This window comes from Mus pahari, chromosome 8 (genome assembly GCF_900095145.1).
Source record: "Mus pahari chromosome 8, PAHARI_EIJ_v1.1, whole genome shotgun sequence".
Classification (NCBI taxonomy): Eukaryota; Metazoa; Chordata; class Mammalia; order Rodentia; family Muridae; genus Mus; species Mus pahari.
The window spans coordinates 36,522,984-36,543,710 of record NC_034597.1 but is presented as its reverse complement, the minus strand read 5'-3'; the positions used below and the strand labels follow the sequence as shown (position 1 = coordinate 36,543,710).

Below are 20,727 nucleotides of genomic sequence, written 5' to 3'. Positions count from 1 at the left end.
CTTGAGCCCTCAAAACAAGGAGACAGGCAGTGGGACCTTTAAGAGGTCATCAGGTCACTCCCGTGAAGCAACTGACATAGATTCTAGTTTACCATTAATCCAGAGCAGACCAGTGAGCACACCACCTTCTCGAGGCCTCTCCTAGACACATGGTCCTTCCGGAAGCACAGCTTCCCTTTCCATGACCTGAGGTCAGCACCAGAAACTGAGAAAATCCTGGTACCACACTGCTGGACTTTCCCGTTTTTTTGTTTGTTTGTTTGTTTTGTTTTGTTTTGTTCTTTTTTAGAAGTCAGAGTCAAAATAAACTTCTTCCTTTGGAAATTATTTGGTCTTGGACACTACGTTCTGCAAACAGAAAATGATGAAGATGGCTAAGTAGAGGTATGACTGATCCAAGTTCCTAATTCTTAACCTGGGAGAGTGACACCCCTCCTAAAGCTCTGGAGACTGTAAGCACTGGATGATTAAGACTTAGTTTCAACCGCAAGTTCTAACCTTAAAAGACAATGACCCGGCGTGTTTCCAATGTAAGGCCACTATCTCCCATTTCCTATATTTAAAATACAGGTTGTTGAACCTTTAAGCTTTTAGAGAACTCTGCATTCCTGCCCACTCCTCCATCATATAACTTCTATAATTTATCTACTCATGTCTATACAGTACTGTTCAGAAGCCAATAGGAGAGATAAGGCTTTACAGTAAGTCTAGACTATTTTGTTCAGGTTGCAACCTTAAGATTTTAAATCTTGACATACAGATAAACTTACTTCCTCAAGCAGTAGCCGTAAAAACAGCAACTGTGTTCTGCAATGTAAAATCTCAGCAAAGGACTCGGAGTGTCCCCGCTAGACATCCCATCAGAACGTAGGATCCATTCAGTGTTTATTGAAAATCAGAATAAAATATACAGGTTCAATCTCTCTCAGCACAATATTATGTTAATTTCTCTTTATGAAAGGCTCACGAGTCACATATTATATACTTTTTCAATCATTTACCTCTGGAGTGAGGTAGAAAGGGAAAAAAACCAAACCCCACAGTACAACTGAAGCTATCAAACACCTCTGCAGACTCACAACTAAGGTCTTACTCATGTCTAATATTGGAAGGACGAGGCTTACCAAATCTTCCTTCTCTGTATTAAAGAGAGCCAAGGAGTGTTTTGTGGATGCCTCATGCTATATACACATCAAATATTGTATTAATTTGTATTTCTGTGAGATATATATGTATGTATGTATGTATGTATCTTTAATACAATTGAAGTTTCCGGGTTTTTGTTTTTTGTTTTGTTTTGGTTTTGGTTTTTCGAGACAGGGTTTCTCTGTACTAGCTGTCCTTTGTAGACCAGGCTGGCCTCGAACTCAAAAATCTGCCTGCCTCTGCCTCCCAAGTGCTAGGATTAAAGACATGCGCCACCATGCCCGGCGAAGTTTCCATTTTATTTTACAGTGTTTGAAGTATTTTTGTGAGGTTTATAGTTCCGTGGATAGCCCTTTAACAAATTTTGTGAATAAATGCATTTCAGAATTTCACATTTGAGTTATACATATATATGTATGTATACATATATATGTATATGTATGTATGTGTGTATATATACATATATGTATATGTACATGTACATAAACATATATACAGAAGCACTACACAAATATCTGTTGAATGGCTAGATGGAAGGACGAATTACTTTATTCACTATGTATTCCCATGTCACTTCACCTGTAATTTGGTTTTCTCTGTTGATCTGTGTTTGGAGAGAATGGCTCTGTGCAGTACCACGCGGTTCTGTGTAGCGCCCACACAGTTCTGTGCACCACACACACACCCTCACCTCACAGCTACATTCCTCTTCGGAATTAAAAAGGTACCACTATGTTTGCTTGTCTTCAGTTTGAGCATTTTCAAAGATAATTGCATTTATATTTATGTGTGTTTCTGTGTGAACATGCACACAGATGGCTGAAGAGGGCATTGGATTCCCGAGAACTGGAGTTAGAGGTGGGTGTGACCCAGCATGTGGGTGCTGGGAATCAAACTCCAGGCCTCTGAAAGAGCAGCAAATGGTTTTTTTTGTTTGTTTGTTTTTTTCTTTTTTGGTTTTTCGAGACAGGGTTTCTCTGTATAGCCCTGGCTGTCCAGGAACTCACTCTGTAGACCAGGCTGGCCTCGAACTCAGAAATCTGCCTGCCTCTGCCTCCCAAGTGCTGGGATTAAAGGTGTGCGCTACCATGTCCGGCTGCAGCAAATGGTCTTAAGTACTGAGCTGAGCCATCTCTCCAGTTCCACCATTATGTGTTTATTGGGAGATATCCTTCACTGTGGAGCAATGGCTCTCAGCTTTCCTATTGCTGTGACCCTTTAATACAGTTCTTCATCTTGTGGTGACCCCCAACCATAACGTTAATTTTGTTGCCACTTCCTAGCTGTAATTTTGCTGCTGTTACACATGGTAATGTAAACCTCTGATATGTGACCCCCAAAGGAGTTGTGACTCGCAGGTTGAGAAGCACTGCTGTAGAGCCTAGCAGAAGACTTTGAACTTAGGGGTACACCTGGTGTGTCTGCAACTTCTCTGTTTAAATCTAGAATGTGGTTGTATTTGGTCAGTGTCCACTTTAAAAAATGGAAAAATGCCGGTCCAAAAACTAAACAGTAAAGTTCAAATGTAGCCGGCTTATTAAACAGAGATACAGCAGATTGCACAGGTTCATTCTAACTAAACACATGTTACGTCATACGTCTGGATGCGGCCATTTCAAGTGTGAGTGTAGGGTATTAACTCAAAATATGTGATATGACATCAGGCTGTTTTCATATTTTCTACAGGTGAAAGCAGATTAGTGGAGAAACAAGGTTGACAAATGGAGCCATATAACTTCTGAGAGGCAGCAAAAGGAAGGTGGTCTTTCTTGCCAGATAACCCCAGCCAGGAGCATCATGGGAGGGGAGGTGTTAGGATGAACTGTTGGCACTGGGCTGTTTTTCTTTCTTAGTGGATAGGAAAAGGCCAGTTGCTTTCTCCCCTGCTGAGGCTCCTTCAGCTTAGTTTTAAAACCACCTGGCTCTCACAGACTCACAAATGCCAGGCGTTTGAATCAATCATGCCCGGTTTCCTTATGTGAAAGAGGCCTGGTTGGGTAATTATTAAAATGCAATAGGATGTGTTGCATAATGCTGGGCGGCAGGAAGAGCTGTAGCCATTAGCGTATTAATGATGTGCAGGACTGAAGGTCTACTTGACTCCTGTTCGTGCTGGTAAGGAATGGAAGGCATGCCAGACCCCATTATCCACCTGAGAGGAATCTATCTGAAAGAAATTCAAGATTCCAGCAGGAAGCCTTAGATAAGGGTGGCCTTGTAAAAGCAGAATTGAGAGTTGAGAAGAGCAGCGTCAAAACCTTTGCCTTTGTGGCTAGAGAATAAAAAGGAAATAAATGCATGCAATCATATGCAATCTGCTATCTTCAAATATCTTCTGCTCACTGTCAGCCTCTCGCCCAGTGCAAGCTGTCCTAGCTCTAAGGGGAAGCAGCAGGCTCAATTCCCACAAATATCCAGTGACATCTCCTCTCCCTGCTGCTCTCTGGGGTCAGGAGAAAGCATCAAACACCTTTTTCTTGCCACTTGAATGATACTGAGAAGCCAACATCTATTTCAAGAAAAAATATGCTACCTAGCTGGGTGGCCTGCATTAGTATACACATGATAAAAAACATTCATTCAGTACAAGGTAAAGAATCATTTGTAAAAGAGAAAATGATGGATGATGGCCTTTAATCCTAGCATTTGGGAGTCAGAGGCAGGCAGATCTCTGAGTTTGAGGCCATCCAGGTCTACAAATTGAGTTCCAGGACAGCCAGAGCTGCACAGAGAAACTCCCATCTCCAAAACCAAACAACAAAACAGACAACACAAAAGAAAAGAGCAATGATGTTCTTTGATAAAAATGATGTCATCCTCAAGAGTTAAAACTGCTAAAAAGGGATTGGAGAGATGGCTCAGCAGTTAAGAGCACTGACTGCTCTTCTGAAGGTCCTGAGTTCAAATCCCAGCAACCACATGGTGGCTCACAACCATCTGTAACAAGATCTGAAGCCCTATTCTGGAGTGTCTGAAGACAGCTACAGTGTACTTAAATATAATAAATAAATAAATCTTTTTTTAAAAACTGCTAAAAAAAAAAAAGCAAACAAAACAAAACCACAACTGACTATTAGCATGGAAATACTTGGACTACATCCTGCCAAGAAATGGGAAGACATTTTAAATGTCTTGATTAAAAAGAAAGGAAGGAAGGAAGGAAGGAAGGAAGGAAGGAAGGAAGGAAGGAAGGAAAGGAGGGAGGGAAAGGAAAGGACATAGCTGCTCCTAGGTATGGTGGAAGAGGAAGTTTATTATAGATATGCGGCAGAGCATGTCTATGGTTCTGCTCTCCCACATATCTATGCTCTCTCACATATCTATAAGACAAAGGCATCTGGTAAAGTCCAGAGTACAGGTGGCCAGACTGAGCAGGGCTGTGTGGGGAGAGAGAAGAACTGGGTGCTGTAGCTAAGAGATCAAAAGTACAAAAGAGGCAAATGTCCAAAAGTACAAAATGTCTGGATTATATAGGGAAGAGGCACCTGGGTAAGGGCAGCCTGGACCCTGGGCTGGAGAGCTCTGGGGTGGAAGCCAGGGTATGCCAGCCATATCCTGTAACAGGTAGGGACTAGGGGATGCTGGGAGAACCTGGAGGCCAGGTCTGCTTTGATATTAATAGGCACTGCAGACATTTGTCCCAGGATTTGAGACTTAACACTGATATCTACTACTCTTTCTTTCTTTCTTCCTTCCTTTCTTTCTTTCTTTCTTTCTTTCTTTCTTTCTTTCTTTCTTTCTTTCTTTCTTTCTTTCTTTCTTTCTTTCTTTCTTTTTTTTCGAGACAGGGTTTCTATGCATAGCCCTGGCTGTCCTAGAACTCACTTTGTAGACCAGGCTGGTCTCGAACTCAGAAATCAGCCTGCCTCTGCCTTCCGAGTGCTGTGATTAAAGGCGTGTGCCACCACTGCCTGGCTGTTATCTACTACTTTTAACTACACTTTAATATAGCATCTGTGTTTACTTATCAAGATCCACTCCTAAGCTATAGGTTCCTGGTTCTCTTTGGCATCAGAAGCATACAGAAGTGTCTGTACATGGATAACTATCAGAACAGCGTGGATCAGTGCCTCCATGAATAAAAAAAGTTCAAAGTTCATACTCAGTTTCTTACTCTGCATACTATTAATAGAAACATTGGGAAGGAATTTGGGATGCAGAAACACAGATGCTTTGTCAGTGGGGCTGTAATGTACAAATGGCCAGACTGCTCACTGATTATCAAGATTATCCAGCCAATCCAGTCTTTATGGTAGAAAATACCACCTATATTCCTCTATTTAATCATGAACTGCAGCAGCATCCTCTGCCCACAGAAAGCAGGGCCTTCTACAGATCCCTAAAAAAGCACAGTGCACAACAGAGATGAGCCTGATTTAAACAATGACTTTGAAGGATCTCTGACAGGTCACATCCCGAGAGCAAGACAACTTGCCCTACTGACCTGTTTCCACAAAGTAAACATTAACAGTGAGACTGTCTATTCTTGAACTAAGAGCAAGATTGGAGATTGTTTTCCAGAGGTTCTCGAGATAGGATGGGCTTAGAAAAGAATTGTCTGAGGTGACAGAGTGCCTCAGCTATAAAACAGGATTTCTATGAGTTTACAGGTGACCTTGACCAAACTCATCATCAGCCACAATCCAAATAATCTCTGCCGGAGCAGCCTGTTCCCCAAAATGAACAGCCTTTTAATCAAACAGATAATTCCAGGAAAGATACATCACAGACCAACACATAGCTCTATGGCTGCCAGAATTCCATTTCCAAGCCTCCCACTTGCCTCTATAAAGGGCCCCAGCTAGCTTACTCCCTTCTAAGACACCCATTTCCCTCAGGAGAGTGTCTTTCCTTCTCTGTTTGAAATAAAATGTTCCATCTGTTGAGGTCAGACTCTGGTCTCTGTCTTCTGTCTCTTTACTCTCTGTCTTGGAAGTCTAACATAACGGGGCCTCCGTGTTTCCCTGAAACCAGAAAGTGAGTTACAGAATCAGAGTTATACTAAAAACAAAAAAACCAAGTCAAACTTGGGAAGGCTTAAAAGCCATAGAATTACTAGAGACCATCCGGTGCAGTGATGTCCTAATTATAGCAAGGAATAAGACAAATAGATAAAGGAGATTAAGTGACTTGCCTGGAGGTGGCAAAGTTAAGTCTAGAACCTAGGTTCTTTTTTTTTTCTTTCAGTCTAATAATTTATCACACCAGGCTGGCAAGACCAGTTAGTTATAATCAAGGTACATCGAATGCGCACAGACTGGGAAAAGACATAGGGACTTGGTTTCCATCCAAGGCTTTACTGCATTACAGAAAGAACAGGAAGCATAAGGACAAGAGGGCAAGCAATCTTAAGAGCTGGCACAGTGACGCTAGGACTCCAGTTTTGTAAGTGGGAGTAGTAGTGCCCAGGTGAGCAGCAGGCATAGAGGTGGAGTGCCTACTGTATGAATGGGCTGAAGGTTGGGAAATCGCCAGACTAGGTGACCGAGCAGGTCTTTCGGATGCTGAAAGCAGGCCTAAAGCCAGGAACGTGAGCTAGCAACTTCCAGGGCCCCTCTGGGCATACAGCTGAATCACCCACGGGGCTCATGACCCGAAAGTGTAAAGATGAGTGGGCGAGAGCCTCACTGCGGCTGGCATCCAGGGGCGTGGAAGCGAGGGGGCGGAGCCACTGCGTCGAAAGTCGTGAGGCAGGGGCTCCACGGAGGCCGAGACCGCCGCGACCCCGTCTGACCCCCACCTTCCAGGCGCGGAAGACGACGCACAGCCTAGAGCCAAGCGGGAGCTACAGCAGCGTCCTCCGGCCTTCCGGGGAGGTGCGCGCGGCTGGGGGCGGGGCTCCCGTGGCCCCGCCCACGCAGGACTGCGTAACAATGGGGCGGGCCCCGGAACGGCGCTGCGGCGGCCAGGGGCCGGCGGGGAGGCGGAGTCGCCTGGGCCGCAGCTGCTGCCCTGCTCGGGATTTGAAAGATTATAAAGTCCGGGCCGAGAGGGCGGCGGCGTCGGATGCGCGTGTGGCGGAAGCGCCGGCGGCATGAACTACCCGGGCCGCGGCGCCCCACGGAGCCCCGAGCGTAACGGCCGCGGCGGCGGCGCCTGGGAGCTGGGCTCGGACGCGGCGGGCGTGTTCGGCGGCGGCGGCTGCTGCTTCGAGCACCAGCCGGCCGACAGCGTGCCGCTGTCGCTGCTGCGCGCGGAGCCGCTGCACCTGGCACCGGGCGCCGACGACCTGAGCCACCTGGCTCTGGACCCTTGCCTCAGCGACGAGACCTACGACTTCAGCTCGGCCGAGTCGGGCTCGTCGCTGCGCTATTACAGCGAGGGCGAGAGCGCGGGCGGCGGCAGCTCTTCTTCGCCTCCGCCGCCGCTGGTCGCCCAGAACTCGGGGGGCGGCGGGGCGGCGGGAGGGGGCCCCGGGGACAGGAAGCGCGCCCGGCCCGGCGGCGCAGCCGCCCGGCACCGCTACGAGGTGGTGACGGAGCTGGGCCCCGAGGAGGTGCGCTGGTTCTACAAGGAAGACAAGAAGACCTGGAAACCCTTCATCGGCTACGACTCTCTGCGCATCGAGCTCGCCTTCCGGACCCTGCTGCAGACCACGGGCGCCCAGGCCCGGGCGGCGGGCCGCGATGGAGACCGGGTGTGCGGCCCAAGCTCCAGCTTCGGGGAGGAAGACGAGGAGGACAGCGCCTGCGGCTTCTGCCCGCGCGCGGCGGGGCCTGAGCCGGAGATGGAGGAGCTGGTGACCATCGAGCCCGTGTGTGTGCGCGGCGGCCTCTACGAGGTGGATGTCACACAAGGAGAGTGCTACCCGGTGTACTGGAACCGTAAGTGGCTGGCCAGGGGCGGGCCGGGCTCTGCGCGCGCTGGACAGGGTTTGGGGCTCGGTTGCCCCGCGATGCCTGCCTCGGGTTAGGATGCAGGTTGTGCGGGGTGCCTCGGCAGGTGAAGGGTAAAAGAGCAGATGGCAGCGCCCAAGCTGCTAGCGGGGTCAGGAGGAGAGGATTCCGCCGGGGATTGTGCCTCCTGTGAGTAGAGTGCTGCTGCCATCCCCTGGAGGGTATCCAGGATCCCCAAGCCAGTAGCTTTAGTTTCTTGACCCTACCAGGGGCTTTGTCCACCTGGATATCTGATTCGGTCTCGTGTCTCCTGCAGTTCCTGTGATTTAAATAGCATGTTCTGGAGTGAGTGGAAATGCTTGAGTGTTTTTATGAGAATCAACAGTTCAGTTAAAGACCCGGGAAGAGAAAAGCCCTGGCGGGAAAGGAAAGCTACAGTGTGTTATTCCCAGTGGATGTGTTAGGCACAAGAGGAAAGAACTGCAGGAAGTGGAACTGGGAAGTGGGTCTGTGCCCTCTGTTTAGAATGCTCTTGTATCTCTTGGGTCCTTTTTACATATTTTTACTTTTGCTTCTTAACCTAGAAAAATTGCACGATCTCGGTTTTCACATCTGTTAAATGGGACTGTCATAAAGGTTTGAAGGATGCTTTAGGCAACACGGGTAGGTTTAAAATCAGAATAAGGAGAAAGGTAATACATAAATAATCTGGCGTGGCATGCAGCATTTATTAATATATATGATATGTAGAAGTAACAAGTTATTGGCCATCAATAATTTGTACCATACAGTATTAACTTTATGGGCTTCAGTGCCCTTACTCAAATGTCTTTCCTAATCTTTTGACCCTCTATACATCTTATCTTATTTATTCTGATCTATATTAATTATGCGTATTGACGGCTTAGCTTCCTTTCGGTTTATTTAGTAGCTTCTGGGCAGAGTCCGCCACCTTTATCTTTGTACTCATAAAGCCTAGTGTGGTAGGTATTCAATGACTTGGTATCGAATTGCATCAGCGATTCTGATAATGCTAAAGCATGCATGCATTAAGGGCAAGTAACTATGATGGCAAATTCAGCACATTCCAAATCAGGTATAGGTAGCGTAGCAGGACATTTCTTGCTACTCTTAATGACAATAAAGGCGTTTGTTAGTTTTTAAAAGATGAAACTCATGTGGACTCTGTTAGGTCAGCTCTTGATTATAAGCTCACTGAGGACTTACTTAATAGTTGTATGTGCTAGCACAGTACTTCTGTGCACATTGTTAGGAAACCCATGTCTTTCAGAGGCTTCCCATCTTTTTTCTTTTTAAATAATCCACACATCACCATGGATCTTTCCTGCAGTTAGAAACACAGAACTTAGTGGACCCAAAAAGCAGGGTGAGAGCAGCAGGTAAGAACATTGAGGGGTCTCCAGAGGACCAGGGTTCAAATCCCAGCCTCCACACCCCACATGGCAGCTCACATCTGTCTGTAAGACCATGATCTGACACCCTCACACAGACATACATGCAGGCCAAACACCAATGCACATAAAGTAAAAGCAATAAATATAAATATAAAAGGGGGCAGGGGAATGAGAGCACAGAACGTCCTGGAAAGGGGAGCTGGGAAGTAAAGCTGTCTCTCCCTTAGCTCAGACTGACAGGTTTATCACCTTTCTGCTCACAGAGTAATTTTCACTGTGGTAGCAAACTGATGTTGACTTTCAGCCTATGAGGATGTAGCCTCAGTGTAATTAATGAACTTGACCAAGGTCACTCAGCTGGAAAGTGATGCAGTAAGCAGTAGTGAGGGGCCACAGTGCCCTATGTATTTCACCCATCCAAAGGGAAGCATAGGCCACTGTGGATGTACGACTGAGTCTGGAGGAGTCAGAGGAAGCAAGGGGATTAGAGAAAGGGGTTCCTCTCAGTTGGGGCCAGCATATTCAAGGATACAGAGGCATGAAACTGCAGAACAGTTGAAGGAATAAAGGCTGCACCTCTGAGGCTCAGGCATCCAATGTGGGTTTGGATCTGACCACCCCAGCAGTGTGGGCGTATGAGGGTTGGCAAGTGGCACCCTGTCAGGAACACTGCCCAGGGTGGGTGTGCAGCGCTGAGTTTAGACTTTATCCTTTGAGTTGCAGCCAGCCAAAGATTCTGTGTTAGGTGTGATTGGTGCCTGTGCACTGTTGGGTTGGAGATGAGAAATCAGAACATCACATGTTGTAAGTTAGTGATGGCAACAACATAAACCTCAAGGTCCTGTGGGCCTAGGCCTTGCCAGTGTTCTTTCTGAAAGCAGTTGTTAGGAGGCTAGTTACAGCTTATAAATTACTTGTTGTTAATTCGTATACAACAACCATTTTGTTTTCATTTTAGTTTTTCTGACCAGCTCTTCACTATATACAACTCTGTGGGTGTTCAAGGGCACCTTATAATCTAGTGATTCTCAACCTTCCTAATGCTGCTACCCCATTAATAGAGTTCTTCATGTTGTGGTGACCCCCAGTCATAAAATTGTTGTCACTGCTACCTCATAGCTGTAATTTTGCTACGATTGTGAACCATAATGTAAATATCTGACATTTCTGTTAGTCTTAGGCAACTGCTGTGAAAGGGTTCTTTGATCCCCAAATGGGCCACGACCCACAGGTTAAGAACCACTGATCTAGTGTGCAAACACAATAGCAGTTTTTCAGGGGTCCTCTTAAGTTCCTGTGTCAGGTGTAACTTTACTTGAGTTGGTTTCATACGTTTTCACACCTTTTGAGGGGAAGAGCATACCCGGTGTGGTGGTCTCAGCCTTGCCCCAAATGATGGAGCCTAACAATCCTGTGTAGTTTTTGGCCTTTCCCATCGAATTTCCCCTTTTTACCCTTTGGGAAACTCTGAATGGTGGGTAATGAAAGGTTTTTTAAAGAAAAAGAAAAAAATCAATAAGGATCTCCTTAGTACAGTACTAGATGTCTGTCTGTTGGCCACTTAGGTTTTGTGGCCTGATTTAACCCACTGTTTCTTGGCATTATGGAGAATGAGCTAGCTCTGTCCAATGTAAAGGAAAGGTGTTAATTTATAGGTTTTTTTTTTTCTGAACAGTATTTAACCACTGAGTCATCTGTCAGTCAGACAGGGGATGGCATTTGTCTCTACAGATAAGAAGTTCATACAAATGAAAAAGAGCCAGCTGTAGGACATTAATATCATCCACTCAGATGTTTTTATGGCTGCATGTGGACATTGCAGATAAAAGCTGATCATTGCTGAGCACTGGCTGGGTGACCGCCCTTCTTCCCACTGCCCCTTCGAAGCTGCTTGTTTTGAGAATTATCATCTGTGACGCGGTAGAGGGGTGCTTGCACACACAGGTCTGGGTAGGTATCTGCTGGCTGTATATGGATCTCAAAAAGCTATGTACCTAACAAAGATGAAGACTGCGCTGCAAGTACATTGCTGGCCTTGTCCTCAGCAGAGGTGACAAAATAATCCGTAAAGAATATTGGCAAGAAAGTGGCCAAAGAATTTAGTCACACACTGATTGAAAGACATCTGGAACTGGAGATGTTTCATGAGCTTAAAATAGTGTCTTTGCTGTATCGTGGTATTGCTGTGTACAGTATGCACTGGAGAGTATATAATTTTTACTCAGCGAACAAATTATTTAATTGGCCTTTTTTTTTTTTCCTGTGAATGTGTAGTTTCCAGAAACAGTCAGCTCCTAGCCACTGGTTTCTCCTCTGGTTCTAGTAACATTGTTATGATGGTTTTCATTTTTGTCAAATACTTCAAAAATTAGTCTGTTACCTTCATGGATGTTAAATGAAGGAGGCATTATATTCCTGACAAAACAGGATTTTAAAAATCCTGGTTTTTTCCTCAAATATATGTTTATTAATTTAGCATAAATGTAACTGATTCAAGAGTGAAGAGTAATTGTATGGCATAGGGTTTCATGAGAGACTGTGACAAAGTCCAAGGAAGTTCTAGGTACTCTTTCTTGATTAGTTTCTGCCTCCAAAACAGGATTGTAAGGGCTTTAGATACCCCTTATTAGTATCAATTATCAATATTATTGATTATTATAGTCACACTAATATGCCTAACCCTGAGACAGTGCTGAAGAATTTCTCCAATAATCTAGATTAGAAAGCCTCCATGGGCACACATTTACATATCCTGGTTTGTCTTGTGACTTACAGACCCATTCCAGGTCTACTTTGGGATGCTTTGCGGTGACCCACTGAAGCAGCACTGGGTGTCACTGGCTGTCGCCATAAACAGAGGGCAAGACCTGCCACTCTGATCATGGCCCAGTCAAGACTTCTGTTATTCTTTACTGTTAGTTAAAAAACAACTCTTGTCATATCATTTATTGGGTTTGCCTTGTTTCTGTGTGGCATGAATGTTTATGTTTGTTATGCAAGTGCTTTATGTAAATGTTCAGGATGGATCTCTCCTTGCCAAGCCCCTCCTCTTTCTTCATGTACTGTTTTAATATAAAAGACACTTTGTGCTCTTTCCTCCTAGAATTTATTTCCTGGATCTTTTATTTCTCCACCAATGCCTGTGTTTTGTGTTTGGTTGAGGCCTTTTATGTCCCTTTTTGTAGAGAACAAGAAGAGACTGGGTGTGCTGGCCAAGGTATCCTTGGAAGGCGATAGACACTAAGAGGAGGTTCTGAGGGAAGGAGCAGAGATGTCATAAGAATCCTGAGGTGGAGAGTGCTGGCCAGAGGCATTGAAAGGAGTGCAGACAGCCTGGGGAACTGGGGATTCAGACCTGAGACCTTCATCTTTCCATGAGCAGGATGGCTCAAACACGGCAGGGAAACCAGTGGTACTGATTAAAGGTGCAGGCAGACCGTCCCGGGTGGGTGGTTGGTTGGTTGGTTTGTTTTTTGCTGTGGTATATTCCTAAAATTTCTGTTAAAGATAGAAAACTATGGGGCTGGAGAGATGGCTCAGGGGTTAGGAGCACTGGCTGCTCTTCCAGAGGATCCAGGATCAATTCCTAGTACCCACATAGCAGCTCACAACTGTCTGTAACTCCAGTTTTAGAGGTTCCGACACTCTCACATGGACAAACAGAAATACATGTAGGCAAAACACCAATGCACATGAAGTGAAAATAAATTAAAAAAAGAAAAAATATTTTATTAGATTTACTCATTTTATGTGTATTTTTCCTGCATGTATGCATTTGAACCATGTCTGTGCATGGTGCCCATAGAAGTCAGAAGAATATGGTATCAGATCCCCATAGAACTGGAGTTAACATGGTTGTGAATCACTGGATGGGTGCTGGGATTCAGATCCAGGTCCCCTGGAAGGACAGCCTTAGCCTCTGGGCCATCGCCCCACACCCCACTTCTAGTTCTGCATTTTTAAAGGTCAGTGGTACCCCCACCCCCCAAAACACACGCAAAGTTAAATCACTGGCAAATGCATAGTCTATTAATAGAGACTGAGGACATACATAGACATTTCCAATATGCCAACATTAGGACACAAGTGAAATGTCAGATTGTAACAAGCCAGTACTGACTGAGTCAGAGAACTGTGCACAAACAGAACGGATGTAATGGTAGCAGCACATCTCTCTCATGCACTACTTTCCACTTCTCACGTTCGTTAATGTTTATCCTAAAGTCTTAGTAAGCCATGTTGAAATATCTTTATTATTTTAAGATTAACTCTGTAAGCGACCACAGGGGCCAGGACAACCTTTGGGAATTACATTGCTGTTGGTACTTCTTTTATCCCATAACCTGAGATACCTGAGAATTCTGGGGCATTTCTGGAGTTTTTGCTTGCTTGGTTTGGTTTGATTTTTGTTGCTGTTTTTGAGATAGAGTTTCTTTGTATAGCCCGAGCTACCCTGGAACTAGCTCTACAGACCAGGCTCTGCTCTGCCTCTCAAATGTTGGGATTGAAAGCCTGTGCCACCGTGGCTAGACAACATTGCTGCGTACTTGTAAGCTAAGCTTTTATGTGCTTGGATGTAATTTTTACTAGTGTGTGAGTAGAAATCTGTATTACTGTTTCTCCCTTTGGCTATATCATGGACCATTGTTTTAACATTGGTACAGTCTCACCCTTGCATCATGGTGCAGGACTAAAGACTGGATGAACTCTGCTAAAACCTGCATTTTCTGTTTCTGAACCCTGTGCCATGGGGTGAACTGCTCATCAACTTCCATTGGTACAGTGACGTGACAGCAGAGGTGGATGGAGTCTTTAGCCTCAGGATGGAACAAATTAGATGAGTCCCACCCTTGGGTTTACTGTTTGAGGTGGCCAACATTCACTTCATATTTTACTGAAAGAATCCATTATTCCCATAGAATTGCTTTTAGCTGAGCCCAGGGTCTACCTGGTTCACCTTCCTCCTCCTTCAGTAAAATCTACGTGTGTGTGTGTGTGTGTGTGTGTGTGCGCGCGCGCGCGCGTATGCGTGTATGTATGCGTGTATGTGTATAGGGCAGCTACTCATGTTATCTTCCTGAGTTGCTCAACACCTAATTTTTTACAATATATTTTTATTTATTCTGTGAGCATTTTATGCATGAATACAATGTATTTTGACCATATCATCTACTCTGCCTCCAGTGCCTTCCAGATATGTCTTTCCAACTTCATGTCCTCCTTACCTTTATAATCTATTAAATCCACTTAGTGTTGCCCAGAAGTGCATGGGTTAGCCCTCCAGTGGTGCACTGTCACCCTACTAGTGGCTGTATCACCAAAAGAATGATAGCACCCCTCCCTGGCAGCCATCTGCTTCCTCCCTTGCTTTCTGAGACAGTTTCTCACCTATCCTGTCTTATTTGCCATCTAGATTGGCTGGACAGTGAGCCCTGGGCAGCCTCCTTTTTCTGCCTCCCCAGGGCTGTGATTACAAGCAGATGCCACTGTCTCCCACGTTACTCGTGGGTTCAGGGGTCTGAACTCGGTCCTTGTGCTTGCACTCAGGCAAGCCATTTCCTGCACCCCCAAAACCATCATTTTAATATCAAGTATATTTAACCTCCTTCGAAGTCGGTTAATGACTTAGAAAACAAAGCCTTTGCTTTGGATTAGTAGACAATCCTCGGAAAGAGTCTACTTCAAAGTAAATTAGTGCGGGCAGTACTCGGCCTAAAGGTGTAGGAGCACCTATGGACACTGGACAGCTTGGCTGTCCCTGCTGAAATGAGCCTTTATTGTAGACTTATCCCTAAGTAAGACAAATGTAATGTTCCTAAATTACTGAACAGGGACTGGAGACAGCTCAGCAGTTAAAAGCATTAACTGCTCTAGCAAAGGGCCAGGTTAAATTCCTACCACACACATGGCAGCTCAAAACCATTAACTCATAACTCCATTTCCAGAGACTGTATTGTTTGTCCTCTTCTGGTTTCTATGAGCACCATGCAGGCACATGATACACACGCAAACATCAGAGAAAACATTCACATGCAGAAAGTAATAAGCCTTAATGAATCTGTGAACAAATACCTGCCTTTCCTCAACATCCCCACTTCACAGCCAACCAGTGATACATTTCTTAGTTATGATTAACACAAGTTACTTGTGTTTTTCTCTTTGCCTTTCATTGTGAAAGAAATTGAGCTATACTGCAGTTGTTGCTTGATGATACTGGGAATTGAACCCAGAGCCATTCGTGCCAGGAAAGCTCCCTGTTACTGTCTTTTTTAATATGTTTGCAGGTGTGTGTGTTTGCTCATTTATTCATGTGTGTGTATGCACATATGTGTTCATACACGTGGAAACTAGGGGATGTCTAGTCTAGTGTTATCTGCCAAGCACTGTCCACCTTGGTTTTTGAGATAGGATCTCTCACTGGGACATGGAGCAGAGTAGGATGGCTAAGTGAGCCCCAGGGATCTACCTGACTCCATACAAAGATAGATGGAAAATAAGGAGTGAGCTGCATCGTCTAGGACACTTCTCTGTGTAACCCTGCCTTGTGTGCAGTGAATGCCTAGCACTGTACTGCAGGATGGACTTGCTTGGAATTCTGATTACCTGATTGGATTCTGTCTGGAAGAAAGACCTCTGGCCCATCCAAGCAGATGACCTCACGCACACACAGCAGTGGGCTGGTTTAAAGCTTTGATTTTCACATCTCCTTTCATCGCATGGCAGCCCCACAGTTTCGTCCTTGCCGCCTCCACCTCAGTTCCCACTGCCTTTTCTAGAGAAAAGCTGCATTGTCTAGCCCTTAAAATTAAGACTGAAGAGCCACTGAAGCCAGCTCTGCCATGTGCTTGTCTGTGTGACTGTTGGTAACTTTAGGTTATCTGTGTCTTTGTTTCTTCCATGGAGTGTGGACAGTGTCATCTGCCTCTTAGCAGAGCAGTGGATTTGTAAAAGTTCCCCGCCGCCGTGCCATTCTCTTTCTGAGTTTGCACACTGCTTGACATTCTTGGCTCCCTTGATTTAGAGTCTCTTTCCTGGTGTGATATTTTCTTGGCCTGTTGTTTTGATAATCACCTCTTAAGTAGGCAGAACCCTAGAGTCCCAGTAATTGTTGCATGATCCTGAAAGAAGCTGTGGTTTCCGAGTGATCTCTCAGACCCCTGAAAGGGTGAACTGTCTTGAGACTCCCCAGCTTGGCCCTCAGAGAAGTGCCTCAGCCTGTCTCATGCAGTCTGCCACCTGGGTATGTGTGTTGGGGCGGAGTGGGGTCTTTCCATAAAAGCACTCTAAAATCCTGAGCATCTGCTTCTGAGAGACTGACTATCCCCAAAGCTCATTCAGGTCCTTTCCTCCACCTTCTGGGATTTGGATACAGTAGAAAACTTTAAAAGACTGCTCAGTTCTCAGTTGAGGTGGAGCCAGGAATGCCCCTGTTTTTCTGCCATGTTAGCAAAATAAATGGCTTGTAACCATCGTTTTTACAGTGGAGACCTCAGCCTGGAAACTTCCCAGGATTCCTTTAGTTGACCTCTAGCTGAGCTGGCAGGTACTGACAGCAGTAACTACCATTGGATTCTGGCATCTAGTAGACTAGCTTGAAATAATCTTGAATATACCCTTAATCAAAGGATTTGAGACAGCCACCTCTTTCCAGCATTGGCAGTAAACACTGGGCAGGCCCAGAGAACAGGTCTTTGTTGTCCCATTTCTTTAGTTAAATCCTTGATTTACTGTAGTTACATGGCTTTGAACAAGTTTTGACCTGTGGCCTAGTTTTGTTTTTGTAAACGGGGATCATTCCTATGTCAGAAGATTCAGATGAAGCGTAAGTCGAGTTCTTGCATGGCTGAGTGAGTGGCGATTGCTCTGGCTAAGGCAGACTAAATGTGTGTGTGTTTTTTTTTTAAGTGTCATTACCTGAAAGCCTTGTCTCTGGAAATTAAAAGTGATGGGACAGGCTTGTTTCTTTGTGGAACAGAGGTGTGGGGAGCTGGATCTCCATAAACACTCCTTTGCCTCACACGTGACAACACTCACACATTTGTGGACACACACCCGTCTTGAGCTAGTCATCACCGGAAAGTTCAAGGAGTCGCACTGAGGCTCGTCTATCGCCAGGAGAGATGAAGACGAGTCTGCACTGCCCGTGTGGGGTTCGTCTCCAGAGTCTTGTGTTAGACTAGTAGCTTGCAAAGCTCTGGAGCCTAGCAATTGGGAAGACTGTTAAAGATACGGATTCAAGTCTCATCCCTGGGACTCTGATTGAAGAGATCCCAGGGAGGGCCCAGAGATTCAGTAAGATTCCTGAACTGATACCATGCAGGCGTGTTTTCATCTCATGGGCGACTGTGCTTCACAGATGCCTCGCCTTCTGCGTCTTCACGTACACTCAGAGAATTGCCAGTTCAGTAAGTCATAGGTTGCATTTGCAAAGGTTCAAGCCTATAGCTTGGCATCTTCTTGACTGTCCACCTACCTATTTCTGTTATTTCTTGGGTGAGATGAGGAAGGACCCACAGTTGCACAGACTGTACCCGCCCTTCAGTTATCCTTTTACTCTCCAACTTCACCCTTCTGAGTATAGAGACTCATGGCCATAAGACTCTATGCAGCTCGGGCAGAATCACACACCATTGACAGGAATGGCTTCTCTATGAGGGGAGCTCAACGGGCTCCATCTTGAGAGTCTCCTGTAAACAGTCATAGTTGCTGTGATGAAGATGCTGATGGCTACAGTGCCTGGGGCACACCATTCTGCAACACTGGGTCACTCTGGTGTTGATTTGTTGATTTGTATGGTTTCCGATATGAAGCTTGCATTATTAGCTTAGCGTAGGTCATCAATCAGTAAGTCATCTTTCATTCTCCTGCTCCTTCCCCCCTCCTACTGCCTCCCCACCCGTGATGACTTTCAACAACTTGATTATATTGTACCTTGGTTTTCTTCATATTATACTCATTTTACATATTACACTTACATAGGATTTGTTGAAATTTTGGTGACTGGGCTTATGGTTTTAATCAAATTAGTAAAACATTTTCCCCCAAATTATGATTGTAATTGTTCTCTTCACAGCTTGACGTGGAATCTACTGTTGGATGGGCCACTGTCACATAGGCAGGCCACAGCAGCTCTGCATTGATTCCCTCACCAGCTCTGGCTCTTCCTTTCAGTGGGTTTCTCTGTCTCATTCTAGACAGTTCCTATGATCACTGTCAGGTTTATATTTTGAGCATGAGGAAATTTCACTAGTCTTCTGTAACCTCTTTCAACAATTTGTAATTCAACTATTTCAATTTCAGCTACCGGTTTCATTGTCTATGATTTTCATGTGTGATGTATCTCTTCATGTGTAAGGTATTTCCTGTGCCTTATTTCCTCCTTCATTGTGTTCCATTTTCCTCTGTCTTCTTGCATCAAGGACTCATAATGGTTGTTTTAACGTCTTATTATTCTGACTTTACCATCTGGGGGTGGTGGTTATTTTCTCCCAGGTAGGGTTGTTCTGAGCTTAGAACACCTACTAGTTGTTCTTAGGATTCCTTAAGGCTCTGTGGGACTCTGTGGAACACTATGGGACTCTGAGGGACTCTCTGGGACTGTGTGGGACTCTAGGACTCTGGTGCCTCTCAGATTTGCTCTCTAACACACAGATAAGTTATTGCACAGTTAGATTGAACTTCCTAGGGCTTTCCTTTAACCTCTGTCTTAGTTAGGGCTTTACTGCTATGAACAGATATGACCAAGTCAACTCTTCTAGGGCAACATTTAATTGGGGCTGGCTTACAGGTTTAGAGGTTCATTATCATCAAGGCAGGAGCATGGCAGCATCCAGGCAGGCATGGTGCAGGAGGAGCTGAGAGTTATATATATCTTCATCTGAAGGCTGCTAGCAGAATACTGGCTCCAAGGCAGCTAGGATGGGGTAGCCCACACCCACAGTGACACACTTTCTCCAAAAAGGCCACACCTTCTAATAGTGCCACTCCCTGGGCCAAACATATACAAACCATCACATTCTTCTAAGGTCAGAGCAGTTAGTAGTATAAGCATTTGTCCCTTTTATACAGAGGCAGTGCCTATAAGCACATTTGTTGAGATCCTCTGGCTTTGGGGTTTGGAAAGACTGCTCAGCAGTTAAGAACACTTAGCACATAATCTTAGCTCCTTACATCTCTGAGCCCATCTCCAGTTTGTGCGGATTCTCTCCAGCCAGCACTGCACTCCAGCTACAGTAGACTTCTTACTGATCCTAGACTCTAGCCCCAGGACCTTTGCACTTACTTTCTATTCCTTTCTGTTTCGTATTTTAAATTTAACTTAATTTTACTTCTTGGTTTTTTGAGACAGGGTTTCTCTGTGTATAGCCCTGGCTGTCCTGGAACTATCTCTTAGAGTAGTATCTCAAACTCAAGAGATCCACCTGCCTCTGCTTCCCAAATGCTGGGATTAAAGGCATGTGTGACCATGCCCGGCTTTATATTTAAATTTTTGTTACACTTAATTATCCTTCTGTGTATGTACACAAATGATGTGTTTGTATAGGAGTATGCATGTGGGGGCCAGAGGACAATCTGAGGAAACCAGTTCTCTGCTTCCACCGTGTGGGTCCCAGGGTTTGAACTCAGTCATCAGACATGGTGGCAAGTATGCTTGCTTGTGCAGTTTTATATGTATCAGACATGACACAATACTCTTAAATACTTCATATCCTCTGTGTAGGGGAAGGGTATTAGCATGAACAACAGTAATCCTTTTAAGTGGGGGACAGATCAAGTGGCACCACATAGAATATACTTAAGATGTCTCTGTAGCCAGTTTTAGGAGCTATAGGATCTAAGTGCTTACTAACCTTTTATTTTAGAACTGCTTGCTGCTAGCCCTTTTATTGCTGGTGTAATAACTACGGGCTAATTTAATTAGTTGCTACATTTAATTTCTTGTGGTCTAAGTATTCATAGCACACTCAATTCATATACTGAAATCCTAACTTCCAAGTTGGTAGTATTGGGACATGGGGCTTGGATGGTGAAGAGGAGATAAGGTCGTGAGGTTAGAGGTCCTCCTTGATGAGATCAGTGCTTTTGTAAAAGAGGCCTGAGAGAAATTCCTGCCCCAGCTGCTGTATGTGGTGCAGTGAAGCAGAAGGTTAGATAGACCTCACCAGATACTGTGCCTGCCAGTGTCTTTCCCTTCAGCTTCCAGAAGTGAGGTGAAATCAGTTGCTGTGTGCGAGCTGCCCAGTTTATGGTATTCCCTATAGTGATGAGATGACTTCCCTACTCCCCCACCTCTCCCTCTCCCTCTCCCTCTCCCTCTCCCTCTCCCTCTC

The 20,727-nt window shown here is 45.2% G+C and overlaps 1 protein-coding gene across 7 annotated transcripts in view; it reads left to right on the top strand.

Annotated features, from left to right (window-relative positions):
* The first annotated feature begins 7,048 nt into the window (after positions 1 to 7,048).
* The window catches only part of Ddhd1 (DDHD domain containing 1), a 67,094-nt gene continuing 53,415 nt past the window's right edge, over positions 7,049 to 20,727 (top strand). For 5 of the 7 annotated variants that reach the window (XM_021203026.2, XM_029541521.1, XM_029541520.1 and 2 more), the window contains exon 1: positions 7,075 to 7,970. In XM_021203026.2, coding sequence (XP_021058685.1) covers positions 7,181 to 7,970 — 790 coding nt within the window. In that variant the 5' untranslated portion in view covers positions 7,075 to 7,180. Of the gene's footprint in view, positions 7,971 to 20,727 lie in introns of all 7 variants that reach the window. The other 2 variants (XM_021203027.2, XM_021203025.2) reach the window with 2 other exon arrangements.